This window comes from Haliotis rubra, unplaced genomic scaffold (assembly GCF_003918875.1).
Source record: "Haliotis rubra isolate DU_JTF1 unplaced genomic scaffold, ASM391887v1 Scf285, whole genome shotgun sequence".
NCBI classification, from domain to species: domain Eukaryota; kingdom Metazoa; phylum Mollusca; class Gastropoda; order Lepetellida; family Haliotidae; genus Haliotis; species Haliotis rubra.
Genome location: NW_025766947.1, coordinates 554,916 through 580,900, shown reverse-complemented (window position 1 = coordinate 580,900; position 25,985 = coordinate 554,916). Strand labels below are relative to the sequence as shown.

General features: G+C 42.6%; 2 protein-coding genes across 2 annotated transcripts in view; both read right to left on the bottom strand.

Annotated features, from left to right (window-relative positions):
- Positions 1–1,035: 1,035 nt before the first annotated feature.
- Positions 1,036–13,716, bottom strand: LOC124281566 (cadherin EGF LAG seven-pass G-type receptor 2-like). Its single transcript, XM_046717510.1, has 5 exons — positions 13,382–13,716; positions 12,825–13,011; positions 2,270–2,358; positions 1,942–2,115; positions 1,036–1,044 (listed from the first exon to the last, which is right to left on the bottom strand). Exons 1-5 carry the CDS (start codon positions 13,430–13,432, stop codon positions 1,036–1,038), a joined length of 510 nt encoding a protein of 169 aa, XP_046573466.1. The 5' UTR covers positions 13,433–13,716.
- LOC124281565 (protocadherin Fat 4-like) overlaps positions 13,710–25,985 on the bottom strand; it is a 26,890-nt gene continuing 14,614 nt past the window's right edge. Inside the window, exons 14-20 of the mRNA XM_046717509.1 lie at positions 25,584–25,801; positions 24,975–25,136; positions 24,353–24,470; positions 16,303–17,306; positions 16,039–16,146; positions 15,734–15,856; positions 13,710–14,828 (exon numbers count right to left, since the gene is read on the bottom strand). Coding sequence (XP_046573465.1) covers positions 13,725–14,828; positions 15,734–15,856; positions 16,039–16,146; positions 16,303–17,306; positions 24,353–24,470; positions 24,975–25,136; positions 25,584–25,801 — 2,837 coding nt within the window. The 3' untranslated portion in view covers positions 13,710–13,724. The remainder of the gene's footprint in view (positions 14,829–15,733; positions 15,857–16,038; positions 16,147–16,302; positions 17,307–24,352; positions 24,471–24,974; positions 25,137–25,583; positions 25,802–25,985) is intronic.

The window sequence follows — 25,985 nt, the reverse complement described above, 5'->3', positions numbered from 1 at the left end:
CATTGACAGCGGGTTACATTGAAATGTTACTTGCTTGTAAGCGGGGTACATTGAAAATACTAGAAGAGAGCTCAGCCAATCAGAAAGCGACATGTATGTGTGAGGTAAGATAATGTAACCTCCCTGAGCGACGATACATGTATGTTTACCTTGGACAGTTTATGATATATGTGTACAATACATACTTGATACAATGTGGTATTTTACAACTCCATTGCCGTCAATGACGCCGTCCCTGTCAGTTGCTGTGATGGTGTCAGTGACGAGACTGTTGATGCCAGCGTCTCTTGATATGTTGGCCCGGTAATGAGCCCCCTGAAACACCGGCGGGTTGTCGTTGAAGTCAAGGATGGTGACGGATAAGGTTGTCGATCCAGTGAGGCGTCCGCTGACATTGTCGCACCCATCTATGTCCACGGCAGTCACAATGCATTCATATGTTGAAGTTGTCTCGTAGTCGAGGTCGCCGCTCACTTCAACGACTCCAGTGTCTGCAGAGGAAGGGTTAGATTTAGTCTTTTTAAAATGACGTATCTGTGTCAGATCATCCCATGCAAACACATTCCAATTTCAATCAATTAATTCAGGTATTTTGAAAGATAACACAATTCCACATTTTCCCTTTATCTTAACCTCTGTATGTTTGGGTCAGGATATCACCTCATGTTGTCTATGTTGTATCAAGAACACATGTGCGACATGTTGGTTTATTCGTCCCTTGTTTAATGAATCCTCAGGTGTTTGAAATCAAACACCATCTAACACGATAGTTATGCTAAAATTGATCCTACAGTCAGGGCAAAGTGTAAAAACAATTCTGCAGACTAAAGTAAACTTACTTCGTGACACGATGAATGGACACAAAGTTCCGTTCGCCATGACAGTGGTGGCAAAATAAGTCACAGCGCCATAGCATGAGACGTCCCTGTCAGCCGCTGTCATGGTCTGCACCTGGAGTTGAAGGAAATGAAACCATTGACAAGAAAGCACAACAAGACAGACATTAGGACAGTTTGTCACCAACACCTTGGATCATCACTGACGCTGAATGATACATTCATACAAGTTTCACAACTATTTACCCTTTCAGCCCCCAATGTTTTGATAAAAAGACTGGTATTCACATACCGCTGTTAACTTAACTTCAACATAGATGTCACCACTGGTAACCATCAAATGTTTAAAGAAAGAATAAACTCGTGTTTTTTGTAGTCTTTTAACCATTACATATGAAACACGTGAGGTTAGTCTTAAGCGGAACACCAAATTCTGCTACAGTGACTTTAATTCACGTTATTACCAAGGTTACCTCCCTTGGATGGACGTCAGCTTGTGTGCAGTTATGGACAGTAACTAAAGTGTAAGTGAGTGGGATTCGAACAGTATTTCCGTTATAGGCTGACGCCTTCGCTTCGTATTCTGCAGACGCCATGATAAAACTGAAATACACTTCGAATCCTCGTTTTCCTTTAGCTACTGCTCCTGAATACACTCAAGCTAACATTCATGTAGCATACGTGTATCGGCAGGATTAAATTAACACATATAAATATCAGTCACTGATATTTCAGAGGCAACATGGAATTGACCTCGTTCATAGGAGATAAAAATGTAATCACGTATGTGTGGCTTAGGGATCGATGTTCTTCAGTATTTGGAGAAAACACCATATTTGTAACTCGCCATTACTAAGTGCAATGTATATTCCCTACAGATGGATCTTTAACAAGCCCACATGCACTCGTATGATACTCTTCATGTGTACACCTAGGCTCCTGCAACCAGTGCTTTACCGTGTTACCTCCATGTAGATATCTATGCTCATTGCTTCATATCCTATCAGTTTCCATTTGGTGTTGTTTGTTTGTCGTTAAACGCTGCACTCAGCAATATTCCAGCTGTATGGCGGCTGTCTGAAAATAATTTGGAGTCAGACCAGACAGTCCAGTGATCAACAGCATGAGCATCGATTACCTGTGTGGACATGGCGCTATCTTCCTTCACTGCCACTGCATATGACGTCTCGGTGAATGTCGGGGGGTTGTCGTTGACGTCCATGATGTGGATGGTAGCCTGTGTTGTTGCAGTTCTGGGAACGTCTGCATTATCCGTCGCCTGGACATGAAATTAGACATTTGATTTCGGTTACCATAAAAGCATTTAAAACACAAGGTGTAAAATCCTTTCTAGATTGAATACCCATGTGTTAACTTGTGTCTAGCCAAGTAGTCATATTTCATCAGATTAGATGAGGATGTTCTGGAGTTACCTTGATGGTTAAGCTGTAGTTGCTAAACATTTCTCTGTCTAGATCCCCCGACACAGTAATGCTTCCAGTTCCAGGGTTTACCGAGAAATCTGTGAAGTGTGAAATATATACAATACAATACGTAACGAAAAAAATGAATATTCAAACATGTAATTTTTATAATAAAATTAATATTATATACTTATCCTGACTCATGCTATATGCGTATCTCTCTTTTCCTTCGAACAGTACGTGGAAACTTGAATCCCTTTGCTCCCTGAAGCAAACGTAAAATCACTCACCCAGGTGGGTTACCTCCCTTCCACTTCCCTGCCACCGTGTCCCATGTGACCAGCACAGCAAGCATGCTCTTGCCACTCTCTGCTGAATTTCAGCCCGCACTCGAACCTTCAGGGAGATCCGAAGTGCTGAGAGAGGACGGCTGAGAGGGCCCTTCAGATCATGAGTCAGGATAAGTATAAAATATCAATTTTATTATAAAAATTACATATTTTTCCTTATCCTGACTCAGCTTATATACTTAAGGAATCCGTCGGAAACAGGTGTTAGGTCAGCCACGTTCCCGGAATCCCTGTGACGGAATAGTCAGTATAGCGTTTGCTGATATACCCCTAGGAGCTCTTCTTACGGTTTCATCGTGTTGAGTTTTGAAGAAACTGGGGGACCACCTATTTCTAAATAAATATACAGCAGTAATTTATTAGAATTGGTGGATTTAATAACTAGTATCTACGATGTCTAGTTATCTGCAACGACTCGCATGTTAAGGTAAGTATGTTACTATAACTGATTCGAGACCCATCTGTTCAGGTAAGAACGTTTGTGCCTAACCGGCATCTGCATGTCAACGTGATATGGGTGAGTTTTTCATCATCTGGCAGGAATCATGAGTTGTTGCGCTACTACAAGAGGTCCGAACTGGTGTATCCCGGATACGTCTTCTGTAGCAATATCCCTCAGATAATAATTCGGACATACTGTGTCCGATCTCCAAAAGCAGCCCTCCATTATGGATGATAATGAACAATTCCCATGTAATGCGAGTGTTGAGGCTAATGACCTAATCTCATGTGGGTTTGAAGCCGTAGGCGCGTCTAACACTCCTGCTCTGTAAGCTCGTAGAATAATGGTTCTGATCCTAAACGAGATAGTAGTTAGGGACACTTCAATAGTCTTGGCGGGTGATAGCAGGATGAAAAGACGCTTGAAATTTCTCCTCCTTGTAGAAGCTTTCTCCAGGTATATTTTCAGCGCTCTGACTGGACACAAGGGCAGATCTTGCGTCACGTCTGGTCCCAGTATGGTAGATAGTGCTGGGACATGAAAGTGTCTATCTGGCTGGCCTAGCAGCTGATTTTTCGCAATACAATCCCATCGAAGTCCTAAATGCAGCATGTTGTCCGTTGTCGAAACTAGTTCGTCCAAATGTATTCTTGCCGCTGTAGCCAGTGCGAGGAGAAACAACGTCTTTTGTGTTAATTGCTCAAACGTTGTCTGTCAGTGGCTCGTAAGCATCGCTGGTCAAGTGTTGCAGCACTATGTTGAGATCCCCAGGCTGGTGCTCTGAATCTCTGCTGTTGATCTTCCAACTTGAATGATCTCAATAAGGCGACGAGTTCTGGCACTTTGGTGAGTTTGACACCCGAATCCATGGTAATCACTGAGTTGATTGCCGTCAAATATGTCGAGAGTGTAGATCCCTTATGGTGCCTAGTAGCCCTCAGATGACATAAGTAATCTGCTGCTTGAGGATGCGAGGCCTTAACAGCTGAGAATCCCTTCTGCGTAGCAAACTGGTCAAAACGTTTCCATTTATCATCGTAGAGGTTCCTAGTTGAATGTCTTACGGCCATCGTGACTGCCTTAGCTGCTCTCGTGGAATAACCTCTTTTCTTCAAGCAGTGCGTAATATGTTCCAAACGTGAAGTCGGAATCCTGTGGATTGCCGTGATGTTGTCGTGTATGTGAATGGATCAGAAGATTCGGCCAGTCTGGTAGGCGCATTGTTGGTTCTCCTATGAACAGTATTAGGTCAGGAAACAGGTTTTCGCTGGACAGCAGGGCGCGACCAAAAGCAGACGTAGTATCTTGGTCTGTGCTATGTTGTGTAGTACTTGTAGTAACAGGACCGGTGGTGGAAATGCATATGCGTGTTGTCCCTCCCATGAGATTGATAATGCTTCCCAGAGCCCAGGCTTGAGGATCCGGTACTGGTGAGACATACGTTGTCACCTGGTTATTGACGCATGTCGCAAATAAAACTATGAGAGGACGACCTTGGTCTGCTATCTGTAGTTGGAATGCCTCTAGGTGTGTCATCCACTCTGTGGGTGATGGATGTCGTGGTCTGGTTAGGACGTCGGTTAACACGTTCTTTGCTCCCGGGATGTGGCAGAGTTGAGGTCGTCTGCTAAGGTGAACACCCGGAACGTCAGTTATAATAGAAGTGCCGACCTTGTTGAGCCTTGTACATTTATGTAGAAGGCTACAGTCGAGTTGTCTGTGTGGATCATGAGAAACTGATTCCTTAGGAGCTGTGCCCAATGCTGAACTGCGTTTATGACCGCCTTGAATTCCATCGCATCCTCGTTGCAATGCGCGTCCCATCCTTGCAGTGATGCGTCCACTAAGATATGAAGGTTGGATGCGTGCTCTTGTAAATAAGTTCTGCCGTAGACATTCAATTTGTCTGTCCACCATAGCAGGTACGAATTTAAATGTAGAGGTTTTTCAATACTCTGCACACTGAAGAGATGAGGCTTGAGAAATCGTTGTAACGGTCTCAGCTGTAACCTTCCTCTGCGTGTGAGAGCTTGTGCTGAAGCCAGGAGGCCTAGTAGACACTGCCACATCCTTATTGGTAGAGCATAATTGAGTGCGTCTGAAAGACAAGCTTGCATATTTGTCCATCGATCCTTCTGAACGGTGATGCGATTCAATGTAGTCTGGATTCCTAGAAACTGTATGTCTTGTGATGGCTCTAGTTCCCACTTCAATAGATTTACCAGCCAGTTGTGGTTAACACATTTTGGGGAATCACATGTAGAGTTTACACAAACAAAATCACCAAAAATGGTACCATTAAGATACCCCAAAGTCAGTATCGTGTGTGGCCTCCATGGGCATCGATGAAAGCGTTGCTTCGTCTGTAATGGAATGAATTCGCCGGTTGATGAAGGCCATAGGCGCTTGGATCCATACACTGTGAAATGCCTGATCAATTCCAGCCACAGTTGTCGGCCTTGGTTTGAGGTCATTCAGTTTTCTTTGAATCTCGTCCCAAAGGTACTCAAATCCGGACCGAGTGCTGGCTATTGTAAGGTTTGGATGGCATATTGTCTTGGGATGCCCAATGTTACTCTGGCAGTGTGGGCACGAGCGTTGTCTTGCTGGAAGATGTGATGTCTGTAACGTACAAAATGTGGCACAACGTGGAGTCTTATGATTTGGCCAATATAGCGAGCAGGTGTCAGATCATTTCCTCATCCTAGACCAAGATTCTGGAACACCAGGGTGCCAGCTATCTGGTTCCGACCGATTGCACCCCACACCATGATGCTTGGACCACCCCACGAGTCTCTTTGAACAACACACTCAATGGAAAACAGTTCCCCACGCCTTCACCATACTCTCACTCTGCCATCGACTGTCGAAACACAATATCGGCTTTCATGAGAAAAAAGCACTGTCCTTCATTGTTGATAACGCCAATTTCGATGCTGAGTTGCCAATTGCAGTCGGTTTTGGTGGTGATGAACGATGAGTACATGACTACGATACGGTCTATGACAGCAGAAGTTTTTTTCCGCGCAAACGTCAATGCACTGTTTCGACACAGTTGGGTCTGTTGTGAGTCCAAATGGTCTGGCGTGCTGTTTCCGTCGCTCTGGGGAAGCGATCCTGCAGATGGTTGCGCACAATCTGTCGGTCTTGACGTTGTGATGTTACTGAAGGTCGTCGACTGTGTGGACTGTCTTGGATGCTGTTTGTGACCTAATACCACTCCTGCTGTCCTAACATGAACATTAAAAGGATTGGCTACCCTCTGTGCAGTCGGGATAACTTGCAATCGTCCCAAGACTTGGTTCCTCTGATCTCTCTTAACTCATTAAGGCCGAGAGACGCATATATGGGGCAAATTAATCAGCTCCTAACAGCGAGTGACGTGTTTATGGGGCAGGTAATTAGCAGTTTCTCACAGCGAGAGCCACATACAGTCGTCAACAGAAAGACACCTCTTATTCAGCGAGAGACGCACATGTGTGTCGCACTGTACCTATTATTTCAACCAACTTAGGAGTACTGAGCAAATGTTAGCTTTTCATACGAGAGATCCCACCTTTAGTATTAATCAGAAGAAGTATTTAAAGTGTTTTGATAACAAATGCTAATCATTATCATAGGATCGTACAGCGTTTAGCAAATGAACACATGTAGGCGAGAAAGGGGATTATGATGTTTTTACAGAGGTAAGTGCCTGGTACTCTTCCTTGGGAATGGATACTAAAATACTTCGTATGCACCTTGATTGAATTAGATGTAATGGTTTAGAGGTTACTAAAATTATATTTCCTTCAACTACCTAATAAATAGGAAACAATATACGAAATTTCAAGGACATACAAAGGGATTCAAACACAATAGAATAGTTTGAATTTACCTTTTTTCATATACTGAAACATAATGTATAAACACAAGTAATTATACATCCAAGCTCGAATAGATTAAACATAATTGAACTTACTAATTTGAAGTTTACTGAATTGTAACTAGTTGTTTTCCATAATCTAAAGTTCGTAATGTTACCTGAGCGAATATAAAGTGACAAGTCGCGCCTTTGCATCGAATACATATATACATGTCAGTGTTATTACAACAATGAAATGTTTTACTACGTTTGTTACAAAAGACAGTAAGTTGGTAATTCAAAACATTGTCACACATGGACAGAAGTAATATCATAAGTTATTACATGTAAGCCATACAAAGGTATTTCAAGCATTTTTGTTCCAGCTGTTGAAAGTTTCATGTTGATTTGAATTGTCAGTTTTCTATGCAATTTACATGAGCATTCTGTAAAACGTTTGTATTTGATCTGTTTAATTATCAAATCCGGTGCAATTATCACGTGTATCAATCAACTCAGTCTCTATTGATCCATCGTCAATAAAAGCTGGATAGTATATCAGTTACGGTATCGATACACATCATTCAAGCAGATTACAGTAATGAGATAATTGAAAGCCTCTTTCGACCTTGAAATAACAGCCTCCGGTAGAATGCATATGTAGTTACGTCCTTGTTGAAAGGTTTGTCCCGTGACAAGTGTAAAATAAACAGATGCGCTGTTTTATCATGGGGTGGGGGTGTCAACTGCAAGTTTATACACTATAATAATTCAGTATAGTGTCACCTCGTGAATTCTGTAATGCTGTACTTTAGTTTGGATAGTCATTCGTATCAAAGTGAAGATTATATTTACATGTACAGCAAACCATTATGTTTTATGTACTAGTTGTGTGCATAAAATGTATATGAAAATAAATACTACCTCTACTCAGTGGTTGGATTTCAATCGCTTTGTTTTACTTATCGAAAAACACTAAAATGAGGAAAAATAAACTCGCCAAAGTGACTTTCTACTCCTATTTGTCTTATGTGTGTATTTCATACATCGTTACCAGTGTGTATGTTTACAATACACATGTACAAACTGTTACATGATAGCTTGAGTTGATAAAGCCGAAACCCAGCATATCGACTGGTCAACGATATAGCCAATAACCAATCTCTATCCAAGCTGCTGAGTGACCAAACGTGCTCTTCAGAAATTTCGCCCACGCCCCGCCAACTGTCCTTTCCTCTGTGACAGGTATCTCATGATACGATTGGTCGCAGATAACATATGACCAGCCACTATACAGAACAGTTGAGATACCAGTGTGTATGTTTACAATACACAAACTGTTACATGATAGCTTGAGTTGATAAAGCCGAAACCCAGCATATCGACTGGTCAACGATATAGCCAATAACCAATCTCTATCCAAGCTGCTGATTGACCAAACGTGCTCTTCAGAAATTTCGCCCACGCCCCGCCAACTGTCCTTTCCTCTGTGACAGGTATCTCATGATACGATTGGTCGCAGATAACATATGACCAGCCACTATACAGAACAGTTGATATACCAGTGTGTATGTTTACAATACACAAACTGTTACATGATAGCTTGAGTTGATAAAGCCGAAACCCAGCATATTGACTGGTCAAGGATATAGTCAATAACCAATCTCTATCCAAGCTGCTGAGTGACCAAACGTGCTCTTCAGAAATTTCGCCCACGTCCCATCACCTGTCCTTTCCTCTGTGTCAGGTATCTCATGATACAATTGCTCACAGATAACATATGACCAGCCACTACATTGAACAGTTGAGATACCGAACGTTCTATTCGGGAAATTTAATGACGCCCTATCACGTGACTCTTTGTTTTATGTCTATGCAAGGAATATGTAGTATACATTTTGTATATGTATGTTTGTATGGTCACGTATGTTTTCTGCATTAAATCTGTATGAAATAAAGTACAATGCTATGATTGTGCTTTGTGCTAGTCACAGACTAGCGTTATAGTACTTTCATTCAAATAATTCGTAAACACTAGAAATGTATCGGCAAAACCGCTATTTTCGTCGAAAATTATGAAGTATAAAAGTAAATTCTTCTTTACAGTATGTCATTGTCATGGATGTTTTGTAAATTTAAACCTCACACAATGATATAAGAGAGAGAATTTGTTAACGTGTGTCTCATCTGTTACATACAAAGAATACATGTGTATGCATATTGTGGTAAAATATAAATGTACAAGCCGACAAAAGGTCTACAAGAGAAACTTGCAATAAAATTACATAAAGCTTGCAATACACGACATGTATTCACACCTGATTTCTTTCAACATATATCTTTACGACACAATTAAACAATCAGGACTTGTTTGTACGACTAGACAGTTTCCTGTGATTCCGAAACCTGCCAGGGAAATCAGGTGTGACTAGCACTAACTAGTCTCGGCACAGAGAGTGGGGCAATCAGCGAGGGCTTCCAGATGTTGAGTAGTGATGGGGCTCTCGGTCTTAATGAGTTAAGTCATGCCATGGCGATTGTGTCAAAACAAAAGTGATTTCAGGCGAGTTCGGGACTCGCTTTCATTGGTAGGGTTGTCACGATATGCACGTGCATTTTCATTTTCACGAATGTCATACAGAACCTTTTATCACGTCTGCCTTTTAAGGTGCGTTTGATCGATATGCTTTTTCATCAGAAAACACACTGAGGTTGGTAATAACTGTCAATTTGGACTGAAAAACATGTTAACAAAAGGATACAATCATTCTAAAAACACCGCTTTGAAAGGACAAAATCTTGCATGGATTTTGAAAGGCAACGTTTCTTTTGTGGTTTAGTATAGTTGAGGCAAGTATAAAAAATCTTGAACTTGTCTGGTTTCAGTAGATAATCTAGGTTGAACTGCTTCATATTGTATATGAGTGAGAAGTTCTCCTTGGAGTTCTTTTTCGGTACTAGGAAGATTGGAGAATGTCGGCGTGAGAATGTGTTGTTGCAAGATTTCCACTGCATTCTTTATTAATACAGAGTCAATGGCCTCCCTTAGCTTGCTGCATTGTGGCTCGGGATAAAGATGCACTTGAGGGTTGATGGTAAGCGGAGGTGTTAAGCTCAATGTTGTATCCCTCTCGTAAAATCTGTCACATAATCGTCTCCCAACATTCTCCAATTTTCCCAGTAGCTGCTCAGACGTACACCCAGTGTCGACGGTTCTATGGGAATGATTGGGGGTGGCACGCACCAATCGCTCTGAACCTGATCTTCATCGTCGTGATGCCCTGAAGTATCCATAGGAACGCCCTCAGCCGGATATTTCTTTTCCTTGGCCTTCTGAATGCCCGCAAATCTCGATAGGAACTGGTTATAATGTGACGATTGATGATTAGAACTGGTTATGGTCTGCATGGACTTGATTATCATCTGGTCCTTCGAGTCTTGAGATACCTTTCTAGACATCTGTCTACTTCCACCATCAAACAAAGTTGGCGCCGACCAAGGTTTGCGTAGTAAGGGTTTAGTGTATAAATCCGACCATGAACACGCTGATAGGAGTCCTTGACGATGCCGTAAAGTAATCGCCGCTGACGTGGATGCCAAGTGATCGGAGATGAATTCTTGATCTTTTTGTTGAGTTTTAAGTGATGACAAAACCTTGTATTTTGTTCCGTCTGCAGTTCATTAAATGTCTTATCGCTTTGTTGATTGCCCGTTGATTGCCCGGCCCCCTTCCGGTCGTTGTGTCAAGTTGAGCTAGCGTGCGATCCTATACTCGACAGCTGCATGACTTCGAGTCGCTAAGCAGAGAGAAGTCATCATCGATCTCCGGTGCCTTAAGGAAGGGTTCCATATTGTGTAAAGGGAATTTAGGGTACCAGAGATACCGGCCTCATAGATGGGATGGTCCATAGGGTTGGAGTCTCGGGGAAGCGAGGATATAGGCAAACCATTAGCAATCAATGATAATACCACCGCATGGTTGTAGATAAAGGAGTCTGATTCATCCTCTTCATCTTCTTCATCATCCATAATTGGAAAAACTTCTGCTGTAGGGTTGGCGAACCCTGAAGATTGGGATGGCTCTGGTGGTTGACGATCAGAATTTAGTCGACGTTCCATAGCCTGGATAACTTTACTGGTAAAGTTGTCGACAAAATCGTCTGGATTAAACACCTGTGTAGCTACTTGATGGTGAGGTATAATCTGAAGAGGTTCGCGAACCTGGCTGGATGACATTGATGACGAGCTTCCCACACGCTAGTGGGTTGTCCACTATCTGCTGATGATATATATCAGTTGATGGCCTTGGAGGGTTCGCGAACCCTGTAGAGGTCTGCATTGTTATAAGCTGCCTGTTGATCTGAGGGTTTGCGAACCCTGTGGTGGTCTGTGTTGACGTAGGCTGCCTGTTGGTCTGATGGTTCGCAAAACCCTGATGACATCTGAGATGAACTGCAAGGTGCAGACTGCCAAGACATCATCGTAGTAGATGTGTGACTGGACTGCATCGTGGGATTGAAACCCCCGTCGTTGTAACTGAAGACAATTGTTGTGGTCGTAGGAAGATCTCCAGCTCCAAGGTTGGAGTTTACGACATGGATAAGTTTGAGAAGTTCATCAGCAGCCACTAGGTCGTTGGCAAACGTCCTAACTTCGGCAGTTGGAACGGCGGATCTGGTAGATCTCAATGATGATCTAGACTTCGACTGGCCTCAACTTCTTCGTCTGCGACGACGTAGATTTCTTCTTCTTAGAAGACTGTGATTCGGACTCCTCTCTGGGAGGGGTTTCCTTTTAGACAGAGACTGAGACGCGATTTGTTTAGAAATAGGTGAGTCCATATCTGGTGACTCCGATACACTAGTGGATGTATTGGCATATGACATATTATGGCGTGTATTATTAGATAATAAAGGCAGCAACTCACGATTAGATGACTGAGTACCACCCCTCACAGCGTAGGTCATGTTATCACGCCGAACCCTGTCTATTTTTTTGCGTAAACAACCCAATAAATGTTTATTAAACAAAATTGTGGATAAATGTGTGCAATATATACAACGTGAAACACGAAGAACCCTGGCAAGAATTGCAGACAGGGTGACATACGCACTCTACATTGCTGACATGCAGGCATAACAATTAAGTCACCTGAAATCGGAGTAAAAAATAGGTTTTAGACAATTATTAACATGAATATATTCAACATATACTTAGTAAAATGCCTAAATATACAATTCACGGCATAATTTTGAACAAACTCCTAAAGAAAACAAAGGATATAAGCCGTGAAGGGACCCAAGGTATCCACCGTCCACTAGGGCGAAGAAATAGAGAATGACAAGAGCAAGCCTCGGTGCTGGTCACGTGGGACACAGTGGCGGGAAAGTGGAAGGGAGGTAACAGAACTGGTTGAGTGATTTTACGTTTGCTTCAAGGAGCAAAGGCATTCAAGTTTCCACCTACCATTCGAAGGAAAAGGGAGATAAGCATATAGCACGAGTCAGGATAAGGAAAAAATATGATATTTTAAGTTGATTGTTGATTTGAAGTACTAGGACATACTGCCCGTTGACATCGCCACATGTTGACACCATACAGTAATATGGCAACGTCTGGTCACCTGATAACTTCAGATCCCCTGAACGTCTACATCTATGTATATAGTTTGACGCATTTGCCTGTATGGTGCTAGACTGGTAGGTCATAGAGCAGAGATTCACCAGGCGATAACCAGTTACAAGAAGAAATTGTTTCATAGTGCTGGCATAAATGGCACCTGTAAACCATGGAAACACAGAAAGCACAAATCATGAAAGCTTTCAAGAATGTTCCAAGTTGGACAGAATATTACTAGAAGGAAGTACATTAGGCATCACTGTCTGTACTCATTTAAAGGGGGTCTTACAAGGGATATTTACGACTTACGTGTACGAGGTGTCTGTGACTCAATGCTGTAGGTTATTGCTCCATTTTCACCTGCATCCCTATCTTCGGCCCTAATCCTTCCAACAAATTTGTCCATTGTGTTTTCCAGAACACTGAACACATGTTGTGCAGGAATTGTCAGAAATCTAGGCGTGTTGTCATTTATGTCGTCAATAGTAACTGTTATCTGAAACATGCATTAATTTAATCAGCCATGCACAAAAAGCCCAGGTACAGCTTCAATGTTTTGATAATCGTAAACCAGATCCATCAAAACGGTATCCCTTTCACAGGGAAAAAGAAGCAGGTACAACCTAATGTAATGATGTACAAACCATCATTTGCGCTACGACTGTCGGTAGCATATGTTAAAGTAAGGGAGTAACGGTCACCAGAGGGCAAAGACGGTTTATTCAACGTCACCCAGAGTGGGCAAAACTAAAAAATGCAAACATTTGACTCATAAATCCTATTCGCCCTCTGATCTTCGTCGCCATCTAATTAAAGTTTTGGTATTTGCTGCTTAACTGAAGCCTGTACAACAAACCCGTACTTACCTCAGCCAGGTCCGAGGCATTGGTGGCCACATCTCTGGCACGGACAATCATGATATGGTCTGGTGCTGCCTCACGATCCTGTGGTCTGCTACAAGTCAACTCTCCACTGGTAGGATCAATAAGGAAGTCACCACCATGGATTAGCGTGTAGAGCACTGACACGCTCGGGTCATGAGAAGCCTTTACAGCTCCAAAAGGCGTGGTGTATACTTGGTTCTCCACAATCGAAAACCTAAAGTCGTTCGAACTGAACCGTACAGTATTCTCTTCTATTTTCTTCACATGAACTGACACTGGGGCTGAGACGCTTCGTGGTGGAGAACCTTTATCTGTAGCTGTGACTTCAAAATTGTATGTTGTCGAGGCACCAGGTTGACTTGCGCCTGCTTTGATGCGTAACACACCTACAGTTTCTCCATCTATGAAGAATTTGTCCGTCTCCCCTACTCATGGAGAATATCAACTGACCGTTCGTTCCAGAATCATCGTCCGTGACTTCAAAAACATCGACAGGGTTGTTGGTGCCCCATTTCCACGTTGTTACCTCAGATTGATAGGTAGTTTTATCAAAACGTGGACTGTTGTCATTTACATCTTCAACGTTGATCTCAACTTGAACTGTATCGCTCATAGAGGGGGTCCCTAGGTTCTCGGCTTTTATCTCTATGAGGTGTTGCTGCATTGCTTCATAGTCAAGGGGATTTGCACATCTGATGGTGCCTGAGGTTGGATCGACTGTAAAGTTGGAACTTGTTGTTGAGAATCTGATGTTGGCATTGCTTCCTTCATCCAGATCTGTTGCTGCCACTGTCAAGATGTTCCTGGTACATGGAGCATTTTCTGTATAATTACTTTTGTAGAATGTCTGCGTAAATGTTGGCATTTCGTCATTTACATCATGGATATTGACTGTAATTGTCGTTACTGATTCGAGAGAAGGCGATCCTTGGTCCCTTGCTTGGATGTCCAGGTTGAAGACTTTCCTGTTTTCTCTGTCAATTTCCTTGACTGTTGATACTGCACCAGTACTTTCATTAACTTCAAAGAGTCCAAATCCCCCTTCTACCAATGTGTATGACACCTGTCCATTCCGGCCTTCATCTTCGTCCGTAGCTGTTAAAGAAGTGATACTCGTTGGTCCAGCGTTTTCTTCCACCGAAAATACAGTCGTCCTAGGGTTGAACTGAGGTGTATTGTCGTTGATGTCCATGACTGTGATGTTGAGAGTAGTGGTGCCTGTCTGGGGATTAGATGGGTTGTCTGTTCCAGTTAATGTCAGGAGTACATATGGAGTTTCTTCCCTGTCGATCCGGATTCCGCTTGTTTTAATGGTGAACTGGTTGTGGTTTGATTTCTCAACAGCAAAATAGTTGCTACCTGTTCCTGTCAAAGCGAAGTTTACAACACCATTCTCTCCGATGTCGTCGTCAGTAACAGCTACATCAACCTGCAGGAGAATTTATATGTTTGGATGACCTCTAAGTAGCTACAAAATATCTCTCTCTATTTAAGAAGTCGAATCTCAATGAAAAACAGGACATATTGACATATTCTGGTGCAGTGTCTGCCGTTAACCCTGAAAAGCTGCAGGCCCCAAGGACCCAGAACCATAAAAGGTTGTGGTTCCTGCTCAGAATGTGTAGGCCCTGTATTTTAGCTACAATATAAGTAATTTTGAGCAAACAAATAATGTGACAAAATAACAAACTCAGTTAAAGAGTTAAATTTACAACAAAATAATACTCTTTGTTATTGGAGTTAAAGCTGTCGGCCATAAGGACTCGCAGAAAACAAAATCTGTGGGTCCGAGTGTGTAGCTGCCGAGTTGCCTGTCCTAGTCATAGTTTATTTTTAGAACGCATCTATGGTGTCACGTGATATGTAATGTGACCGGAAGCTCGATGCCATGTGCTTTTTAGTTTTGCGAGAGAACGAGGCGATGTCTTACAGTTTTTCAACCTCTAGTCAACGATTGGCATTGTATGTTCAGATAGTGTATGCAGATAGTACAGATGTGTAGACATATGCAGAAGAAATACATAAATCACAGATCAAATGATGCCGATCGTGTTGAAATGAGACAAGGAGCCTACAGTATCGTGCAGTGCAGTGGGTCAGTACAGAATGGTTTTCAGTCGGCTTTGGGCCCAAGGACGTTAATTTCGAAGGTTGTTCTGATGACGTCTTAAGAGCTGCAAAATGCCAATATCTCTCCCTACTGAACCGGGCATATTGACATATTCTGGTGACCTCTAAACAGCTACAAAGTAAATCTCCCTCTGTACATAAAGCTCTTTTTAAATCTTGAACAGTTAACTCAGAGGACATTTATACTAGAGGCTAATAACTCACTAAACCATCCACCAGAGTTCCTGGATTGGAGTTTTCTTTCACTCTTCCTGTATAAGAAAGTCTGGAAAATGTTGGTGTGTTGTCGTTCACGTCCGTTACATTCGTCATGAGCTGACCAATCGTCTGTGGGATAGATAGATGCATATTATATTGAACATTCAAATTTTAATCATAATTCCAAAGTCATACGGCATTTATATGCATGCAATCAAACAATAAACACTTATCTTTTCGTCGACCTGTGAAAATAATGGCTGGACACATCCTATCACACATTCATACAACTCCCTTAAACTACCACTGACCACAGTGGAGCACTGGTCGCCACTGTCCATGTAAGCCTGTACGTTGAATTCAGTATATGCCTGGTCGTTGTTCTCTCGGTCAAGGCCAGCAACTGTTGTTACGATTCCCTTCAACGAGAATGAGATTAATTGTAAAACACATGTTATACACGAACTCTTCACTTGCATTTTGCATGCGGCATAAACTTCAATAAACTTCAAGCCACACAAAAATACGAAGTGTATATTACTGTAAATATACTGAAGTGGACATGAAATACTTACATATATTGGATCGAGGTTAAAGAAACTCAGAGCCTGAGGGTTTGCAAATGTGTAACCAGTGTAGAGTGACACCGTGACATTGGCAACATATGTCTCAGGGGGGCTGTTTTCGCTGACGCTGCCAAGGAACTCCTTGTTGAGGTTGATTGCACTGATGGTGCAGGAGATGAGATACACAGTGATGTTGGCTTCATCAGAGTAGGTAACGCCAACACTAGCCTTGACACGAAGAGGGATCGTGGAGGGGAACCGCCCTCTTGTTAAGTCCACCTTTGATGTCACAATACCATCTTCGTTTATGGTGAAGTCGTCTCTATATGCGCCTTCCAAATGAAATGATGTCTGTCCAGTTGTATCTCCACCAGAAACGTCAACAACACCAACTACACTATTTCTCTTAGCACCAGCAGGCAGTGAAAAGTCGTAAACCGCTTTCTTAAATTTAGGAGGATCTTCAATCTTTATGCGCACATTTACTGTGGTTGACTTTGTACTGTCTATAGTGACGAGATCAAGTTTAAACTGTATACTTCTGATGCCACCCTCGTAGTCGATTTTGTTCACCAACCTTATGGCCCTCAAATCGTTTGCTAGTTGTACTCTCTCAGGGACAGTATCCTCCTTAATGTCAATCCGGAACTTTGAGCTCGTTATACTGTAGCTCAAGATATTGCCTATCCAATTTTCCTTTATCGTTGTTGTAAAAACACTCCTGAAGATCAAGATGTAAAACGTTGCAGTTGTTGCTTTTTGTCCTCCCATTGTCCCTGTGACATTGACTATATATTCTTTAGCCACTGTGTCGTCATTAGCAAAGTCACTCAGAAACATGTCCTGTCCACAGAGAACTTGCCCTGAGGCTGTCACAAGGAACAAGGCCCTAGCTGTATCATCTGTGGTCTCCATATCGTAGTTGCTGTAACCTCCCAAACTACCAATAGTCCTCACATCAGCTATCGGTGTGCCTCTCCTGGTTCCCTCCACCAGCATAACTGTGACGTGTTCTGAAGTAAAGGAGGAGGATGTGATCTAGATGGTTATAAACGGCAGTATATGATCAGCTGTGTTAGAACAGGTTTAGTCACATGGCAAAGTCGTTCAATTCTGAGCCTGACTTAGTGCATTGTTGCATATATTCTGGAATAGTTATGCTGCAAATATAAAAGTCCGGTCATCATTACACATGCACGCACGTAATAATAGTAATTTCCCCCTCTCAGCAACAGTAATATAAACTTGGAAAAAATTACTTGGCAGGGTAACCATACATAATGATCCTTGAATAAATTGCCCCTCTTCTTGTTGCTTCTGATGTAATGTGAGATGGGCTGCCTCCAAATTATGCTCAGGACTTCAGGTTTCGTAATTCATACATAAATATGTCAACATTCACCAGTAACAGGAAATATGATGATTTCTTTCAGATTTTTACTTCTCCGATATTCATCGATAATCGACCAATATTTAGTAATGGTCAATATCAATAGCCAGCCTTAATGTCTACACTGTTCTCAGCGTCACTGTAGATGCCTTTAAGGTTGTAGACCCTATAAGGTTGTCTACACATTGTACACGTGTAAATACAGGACATGAATACCCCTCGCTGAATATCAAGTTTGATTGAAGTAGCACATAAATACCAAAACGGCTAGGTATAGTTAAAAATTACGTCAGTTATGAATAACTACGAGAAACGTCTACACAAATACAAATCACCCCAAACCAACTCATGCTAAGCCATCTGCTATGATATAGCGTTTGACATGTTTGATGTCTAAATCAAACTCCTGCAAAGACAAGCTTGTATAATTCCATTGATTGTGATCGGTGTACACTTGGATAGGACACAAAGTAGTACCAAAGTACACTTCAAATTCTTGCAGAGGTAACAACTTTCTTTTCTTTTCAATAGTGGAATAATTCCTCTGATGTTTGTCACGTTGTCATGAAAAATAACAAACATGATGATCAAAGACCGAGGCACCTGCTTGCAAATGGACATCTCAAGCACATCTTAATCACAAGACAAAGCTGTCTTTTTTAAGGCCTGCTCTTGACACAAGATAGTCAGTATTACTGGCGTTCTCATAGATTAAAATAAGGTACCTAGCATGTAATGGTTGACCAGGGTGTTTGTGGCAAAACTACAAATACCTTTTCATCGGTCCTAAAATACTTTTATCTTGTCTTAGATTCTTTCAAATTAAATTATCATTAGCAACTTCAAAGCTTTCAAACGTCCAATTCCAAACAATAGAACATAGTTCACTAAACTTGTTATAAAATGTAAGTTTTATGATAAAATTGATATTTTATACTTAACCTGACTCGGTCACATGGAAACTTGAATCCCTTTAGTTCCCGAAGTGAACGTACAACCACTCACCCTCGAGTTGCCTCCGCTTTCCCGACATATCGCACCCACGTGACTCAAGCCATGCTGTCCTCTTTGCATTTCGCCCACACTAAGGCTTATAGGGAAACCCATAGCGGTTGGGAGGGGACGGTTCGAAGGGCTTCGAGTCAGGATAAGTATAAAATATCAATTTTATCATAAAACTTACATATATTTTCCCTTATCCTGACTCATGCTATATTGCTTAACGAATCCGACGGAATAAGCGTTGGTTCAGCCACCTACGCGATTCACTGTGACTGTTCTGATCACATCAGCGTTCGATCATACCACGTAGGAACTCTTCTTGCAGCTTGAACTGCTTCAATTTTTCTGATGACCATTGGGGGACCACCTTCTCTTACGTCCGTAAAACTCATATAGATTTCGTGGATTTAAGATAAACTAGTACGTCTTGTTGACTATTTATCTGTAACGACCCATATGTTAAGGTAAAGTGAGTGAGTGCGTTTAGTTTTACGCCGCACTCAGCAATATTCCAACTATACTCATGCCAATAATGGTTGTCACCCCCTTCAATTTTTTTATTGGAGAGGGGTGTGGGGTGTGGGTTGGTGTGGGGAGGGGGGCAAAACCATTATTGGCATGAGTATATATGGCGGTGTTAAGGTAAGGACTATTACCGAAACTGGAATTGCAACTCAATATGTTAAGGTAAGGACTATTACCAAATCTGAGCCTAAGTCACTCATGCACTGACTTATCTTGTAAGACAGGGGGACATGGACTTTCTGCCTGTGCCAATGGATCAGTTGCCTGGCATCAACAAGTCCGTGTGACAAGGGTGAGTTTCTCACGTCTAGCTGGAATCGTGGGTTGTTGTGCTACTACAAGGGACTCGAACTGGTGGGTACCAGATACATCTTCTGTAGCAATATCTCAAAGATAATGGTTGGCGAACAATGTGTCCATAAGCAGCCTGTGGCTTCCATAAGCAGCCTTCTATAATAGACGATATAGAGCAATTCTCGTGTAGGGCGACTGTCGAGCCTAATGCTCTAACTTCATGTGGGTTGGAATCTCTAGGAGGGTCTAACCCAGCTGCTTTGTAGGCTTGTAGGATAACAGCTCTGATCCAAAACGAGATGGTTGGTCGGGAGACCTCTAAAGTCGTGGCAGGTGATAGCAGGATGAAGAGACGCTTGAACTTCCTCCTCTTTGTAGCATTCTGTTTTAAGTAGATCTTCAAGGCTCTGACTTGGCACAGGGACAGGTCTTGTGTATCATTTAGTCCAAGGATGGTAGATGATGCCGGATCGTGGAATTGTCTGTCCAGGTGACCAGGCAGCTGATCCTTCGCTATAAAGTCCCATCTAAGATGGACTGCAGCATGCTCTCTGGAGTCGAATCTGGTTCGTCCATAGTCAAGGGCGTGTATCTCTGACATCCGAGCAATTGCAGCTTAGGCAAGGAGGAGAAACGTCTTCTGAATTAACAGCTCAAACGTTGAGTCTCTCAGTGGTTCGTAGTCATTACTGCTAAGATGTTGCAGCACTACGTTGAGGTCCCATGCAGGAGCTCTAACACTTCTGCTGCTGGTGTTAGCTTAAGTGACCTCAGTAAAACGACGAGTTCAGGCACTTTGGGAAGTTTGACTTCATTATTCATGATGAGTACGGAGCTGATCACTGCCAGGTATGTCTAGAGTGTAGATGCCTTCAGGTATCTAGTAACCCTCAGATGACATAGGTATTCTGCTACTTGCGAATGTGAAGCTTTCACGGCCGAAAACCCCTTGTATGCAGCAAACTGGTCAAAATTCTTCCACTTATCATCGTATAGGTACGGGTTGATCATCTTAAGGCCAGTGTCACTGCCTTGGCTGCTCTGATGGAGTACCCGCTTCTCTTCAGGCAGCTGAATCTCTCGTGGATTGCCGTGAGGTTACCTTGCGTGAGGATGGATCAGTAGATTCGGCCAATCTGGTAGACGTAGCGTTGGTTCTATTAAGAGCTGTATTAGGTCTGGAAACCAGGTTCTCGCCGGCCAGTAGGGTGCCACCAACATCAGTCGCAGGACTTTGGTCAGGTTGATCTTGTGTAGAACTTGTGGTAGCAGGATTGGCGGTGGGAACACATACGCATAACACTGAAGTGTGTCGTAAACAGATCTATCAGGGGACAGTCTTGATCGTCGGTCAGCAGCTGGAACGATTCCGGGTGCAGCATCCACTCTGCGGGTGATGGCCGGAACGGTCTGGATAAGGCGTTGGCTAAGACGGTCTTTGCCCCTTAGATGTGGCAGGCCTTCATCCATAAGTTGAAGTCGTCTGCTAAGTTGATAACTGGAACGTCAGTTGTAGCAGCGGCGCTGATCTCGTTGAGCATTGCAGATTTATGTAGAAGGCTACTGTTGAGTTCTCCATGTGTATCATAAGGACTGGATTCCTCAGTAGATGCGCCCATTGTTGAACTGCCTTGATGACGGCTGAGAATGCTGATTTAGTGTGGTCGGTTACGTGGAAGGGTTCGCGAACATGTTCACAAACTGTTGAAAACCGGGGGTAGACTGTGTATAAGCTGCCGGTGTATGGGTTCGCGAACCCTGCTTGAACAGTTGAGGTACTACCTAGAGCTACCTAGATACTAAAGCTGCCGGATGATGATTCTGCATAGATAAGTTCCTTTAGCCCTGCTTCGGAACTGTAATCGACGTGGGCAGGCAGTGATAAAGTTGACTGGCTGCTGACGGAGGGTTTGGCGAACCCAGCTGGACCAGTAGAAGCACTGTAGAGCATAGACTGCATGCCCAACGCTGTAACTGCCACATGGTGCATCTGCGTAGAAGGGTTCACAACAAATTAAGTTCGAGAACCGGGACTGTGAGCAAGATGAGCATCCACTTCATCAGCGGGCAACAGAGCATTCACGAACACAAGAAAGGCAGCAGGCTTTGACGACCACAACTTCGAAGATGATGATGACGTCGTCTTCTTTGCCAACTCTGGAGATCAAACCCCTTCCCCTAAGAAGAGACTCTGTCTTAGATGGACGGCAGGCCATCAGCAACCCAGGATATTATCTCTGTGCATTGTCCGACATAGATAAGGTCTGAGAAGGATGCCGTTAGTGTGGACTGATTGAGGAGACGCTGGAGTACCAAGGAGAACTGTTCTGTATCGCCAAACTACCTTCTGGAAATCTGGTCCACACTGGAGGAGTAGTAGATGATACACTGAGTGGATCCGGCGATGTCGGCGACGGAATGGCGTTCGTGAACGCAAACTGGTTGCTGGACTGCAGACTCTAATGACAAGTAGTCGGCTGCGAAGAGGGGTTGATCAACGTGAGTAGACTGCGCCAATGTAGACTGGCTGCTGGCGTAAGGGTACGTGAGCTCTGCTGTCACGGTCAAGGTGTTGCCTCGTGTAGACTACCTGGCTGATGTAGCAGCTGTTGTATGACAATTCTGCGTTGAAGGGTCCGCGAACCCTGTAACCCTGGATGAAGACAGGACTTCGCGACCCCCGAATCGTCTGCTTCGTCAGGAAGCATAAAATGTTCGCGCACGAAGGTACTTCGGCAGCAGGCATCGATGATGTCGTTCCCACACGAACATACTTCGTCAGTAGGCACCAGGTTCGCGCATGAACGTACTTCAACAGCATGCATCGACGATGTCTACGATGGTGATGGCCACACTGAGGATGTCTACAAACAGGATGACGACTTCTTCTTCTACAGGTACTGAGGTTAAACCTCCCTAAGGGACCGTTCATAATTTATGGCTAGTGGGGTGATGATGATTTGTATGGAGAGGCATGTACAATGTGAAAGCCCCCAATTTATGTACAAAGTAAGTGACCCCCTGCATGGCATGTACAAAAAGTCAATGACACCTCCTCCTCCTTTCCATATTTTAAAAGTATAATTTTTAAATATTTTTATGTACAAAATTGCTGACCCCCCCTAGAAACATGTGTACAAAACTGATGATACCCCGCTACCTCCCATGAGCAAAATGGGGGACCCCCCCTTAAAATCATCATCACCCCCCTAGCCATAACTTATGAACGGTCCCTAAGAGAAAAAAAACTACCTCTTAAGAAAGGCCTACATTTCTGTCTCTGCAAGAGCGGAATAACCCCAAAGGGAGACTCCAAGAATTGGTAAACAGGGAATGTTACATTCCCTGAGGGTGGATGAGATGATAATTCACGAACAGATCACTGGAAACATCCTTATCAGCGGATCCTGTCACGCCTTGCGTAAACAGGATAACAAATAATTATTAATTGAAATATTCCAGATAAATGTGCACCATATATACAACGTGATAACACGATGTATTAACACAAGAAAAAAACACACAATGTGTGAGTCAACCGCTGATATGTAAAACCTGCATTGTTTACATGCCGCTATGTTAATACAGCCACCTGCAAACGGAGTGAAAAACCTCAAGAATTAGCCGTAATTCACGTAAATAAATGCAATATTGTCATAACAGAAGGCCTTAATTCACGGCCTTAAAAAATTAAATTGTTGCCCTAAATATAAAATGATCGATATGAAGGCGTAAGCATGACTCAAGAAATCGCCGAACCGTCTGCTTGGGCGATGAAGGAGAGTGAAGACAGCATGGCTTGAGTCTCATGGGTGCGAAAGGGGAGACAACTCGAGGGTGAGTGATTGTACGTTCGCTTCGGGAGCTAAAAGGGATTCAGGTTTCCACTTGACCGTCGAAAGGAGAAGTGAGATAAGCAGTATAGCATGAGTCAGGATAAGGAAAAAATATACCATTAAGCCATGTCTCCCTCGAGATTTTTAAAGGTTAACGGCCACTACGGCCAAAGACAAGGTCAAATGGGCTGAAACCTAAGGACGCCTGAAATGACTCCCTCCGTAAACAACAACAAATTGATGCCTTCATCCCAATCCTTCTCAGTCTCAAGACAGCAAGTCTTTATCACACAGGGGGTGAGCCATGTCTATGCTCAACCGGAAGATGGGCGTCACGACTTGCCACATTTTTATATTTCTAGGGGAATTATATTTTCAAATATACTCATGCCAATAATGGTTGTCAACACACACACCCTCCCCACCCCAACCCCACACACACCTCATACCCACACCTCACACCCCCTTTCCAATTAAAAAAATTGAAGGGGGTGACAACCATTATTGGCATAAGAAATATATTTTCGTTTGAAGTCTTATTTTTTTACTGTCAGTATCAGACATCCTTTGGCAAACCTTGATGACATTATGTGGACGGTGATCACACAAATGTTTAATAATGTTTCAAAATTCTGATTTCTCTGCGCAATAATTACAATTGAAACTTCCACCCATGATTGAAAGCAAGCGAACAGATCATCTCAGTGTATACTTTCGTTGTAATAGTAACCTACAATAGAGGAAAAGGGAACCTTGGAGCCTTAATGTGTCTGAATAGTCTTAGGCAAACCAAACATAGTGAAGAAAATTGAAGCAATAGCCTCTGGGAACCTTCTTGAACCACACGTGATGGTAAGCATGTCCTAGTTAACTGAATTAGTTTCAACCAATGGACAAACACAATCAATGATGAATAACAAAATCTGGGATGGGTCCAGAATAAATCATTATGAAGGCTTATTTAGAAACAAATACCATTACAAAGGAGCACCTCGTGTTGAACATATTTTACCGTTTCCAAATCTGGGAGCATGATCGTCTGGTCGCACCTCTATGTAGACCTGTGTGATCGTTTGTAGCAAAGTGTTGACTGTTCCATCAAAGTTATCTTCTATCACACTGACAACCATCTGGTGAGGAGAAAACATAGTTTGGCAATTCACACCACGTTTCTGTAATCATGAGAAATCTCTTCTAAAGTAGAGTCCATTACACGACTTCGTCTGCGTCCTAACATGTATTTGTAAACACATATCAATCAGTGATGATACCAGGTGTTCCGGAACAAGCGCAGAAGGGTTCTTTTTTAGCAAAATCATCAACTGTATAATTAGTTTCAAAACAATATGTAACTTTAGATTCAGGGTCATTACGATATTTTTATATTTGTAAATATAAACCGGTTATTCAAATACCTTCCTCGCCCAAATAGCTTTTTGACCTCAAAAACGTCTCTGTAGAGGACCATCAGAAACAAAGAATTCCAATCCATGATATTTCATTGGGTTTGTAGAAAAGATAATCACACTCAAGTTTAAAGAAACAATGCACATTATTCAACTTACCATGTGACTGCGATAAATGAAGTACTACACGTAGTGCTTGAAGAGCCCTTTGCCGAGTTCTTTACTTACACGAATGTCAGTGTAGTTCAGCAGAGAAGCCCTCACTACTAGAGTTCCATTACCAAGAAGTTCCACTGGCTCATCCCCTGGGATGGTGGTGTATCTGGGCTGACTGTTTAGGTCAGGATCTAACGACATCACACTTCCTATCACATACCCAACTGGAGCACTCTGAAATGAGAATGTTCTTAAAAATAATCTTTTACATTCCTTTAAGTATACACTACTACTACCACTACCACTACTACTACTACTACTATTACCTTTAAGTATAATTGTTGAAATGTTTATTCTTGGATTTATCTTCTATCACATTTACTCCAGTCACAAACGTAATACACTGCTACTGCTGCTGCTGCTAGTACTACTGTTGTTGTTGTTGCTGCTGCTACTACCACTACTACTACGACCACGACGATCACCACCACTACTACTTCTAAACCCTGACCATGACGACGTCCATGACTACTACTACTAGTAGTAGTAGTAGTAGTAGTAGTAGGTAGTAGTAGTAGTAGTAGTCAGTGGGCATCATACTCATAATGTCGAACGAGAGAATCAGTCGGCATTACATCCCAGTCACAGTTCAAAGAATATGCATATGCAATAAATACGCACCTGATATACAATAAATTTCTGCTGCGTGCTGTTGAAGTAGGGCAAGTTGTCGTTGACGTCTTCAACAATCACTTCAACATCTGTTGTCCTGTAGAGAAGGCTGTGTCGGTCTGTCGCCTTCACTGTCACATAAAACCGGCTGCCTGTCTCTTCACGGTCTACTTCCTCCCTTTGTCTTAACTCCCCAGTAATACTGTCTATGTAAAAGCTGGAAGAATCTGAACCAGAAAAGATCCGCGATTTCATAGGATATGATCACAAACGCAAAACCTATCGTTATAATACATGTGTTGGAAAGGGGTGGATGGTGTTTTCCGATTTGAATGAATACGATGTGAAGAATTATGAATATTATTTTAAAGCTAACATTACTTATACCCATAACTGGTTGAGTCGAAGGAA

Coding starts and splice junctions, on each gene's coding strand:
- LOC124281566 (XM_046717510.1), bottom strand. CDS start 13,432: ATGATTGTCCGTGCCAGAGATGTGGCCACCAATGCCTCGGACCTGGCT. Junction 13,012..13,381: donor ATGCCTCGGACCTGGCTGAG/GTAAGTACGGGT, acceptor TGCATGTTTCAG/ATAACAGTTACTATTGACGA. Junction 2,359..12,824: donor GTCACAGACACCTCGTACAC/GTAAGTCGTAAA, acceptor CACACTTCACAG/ATTTCTCGGTAAACCCTGGA.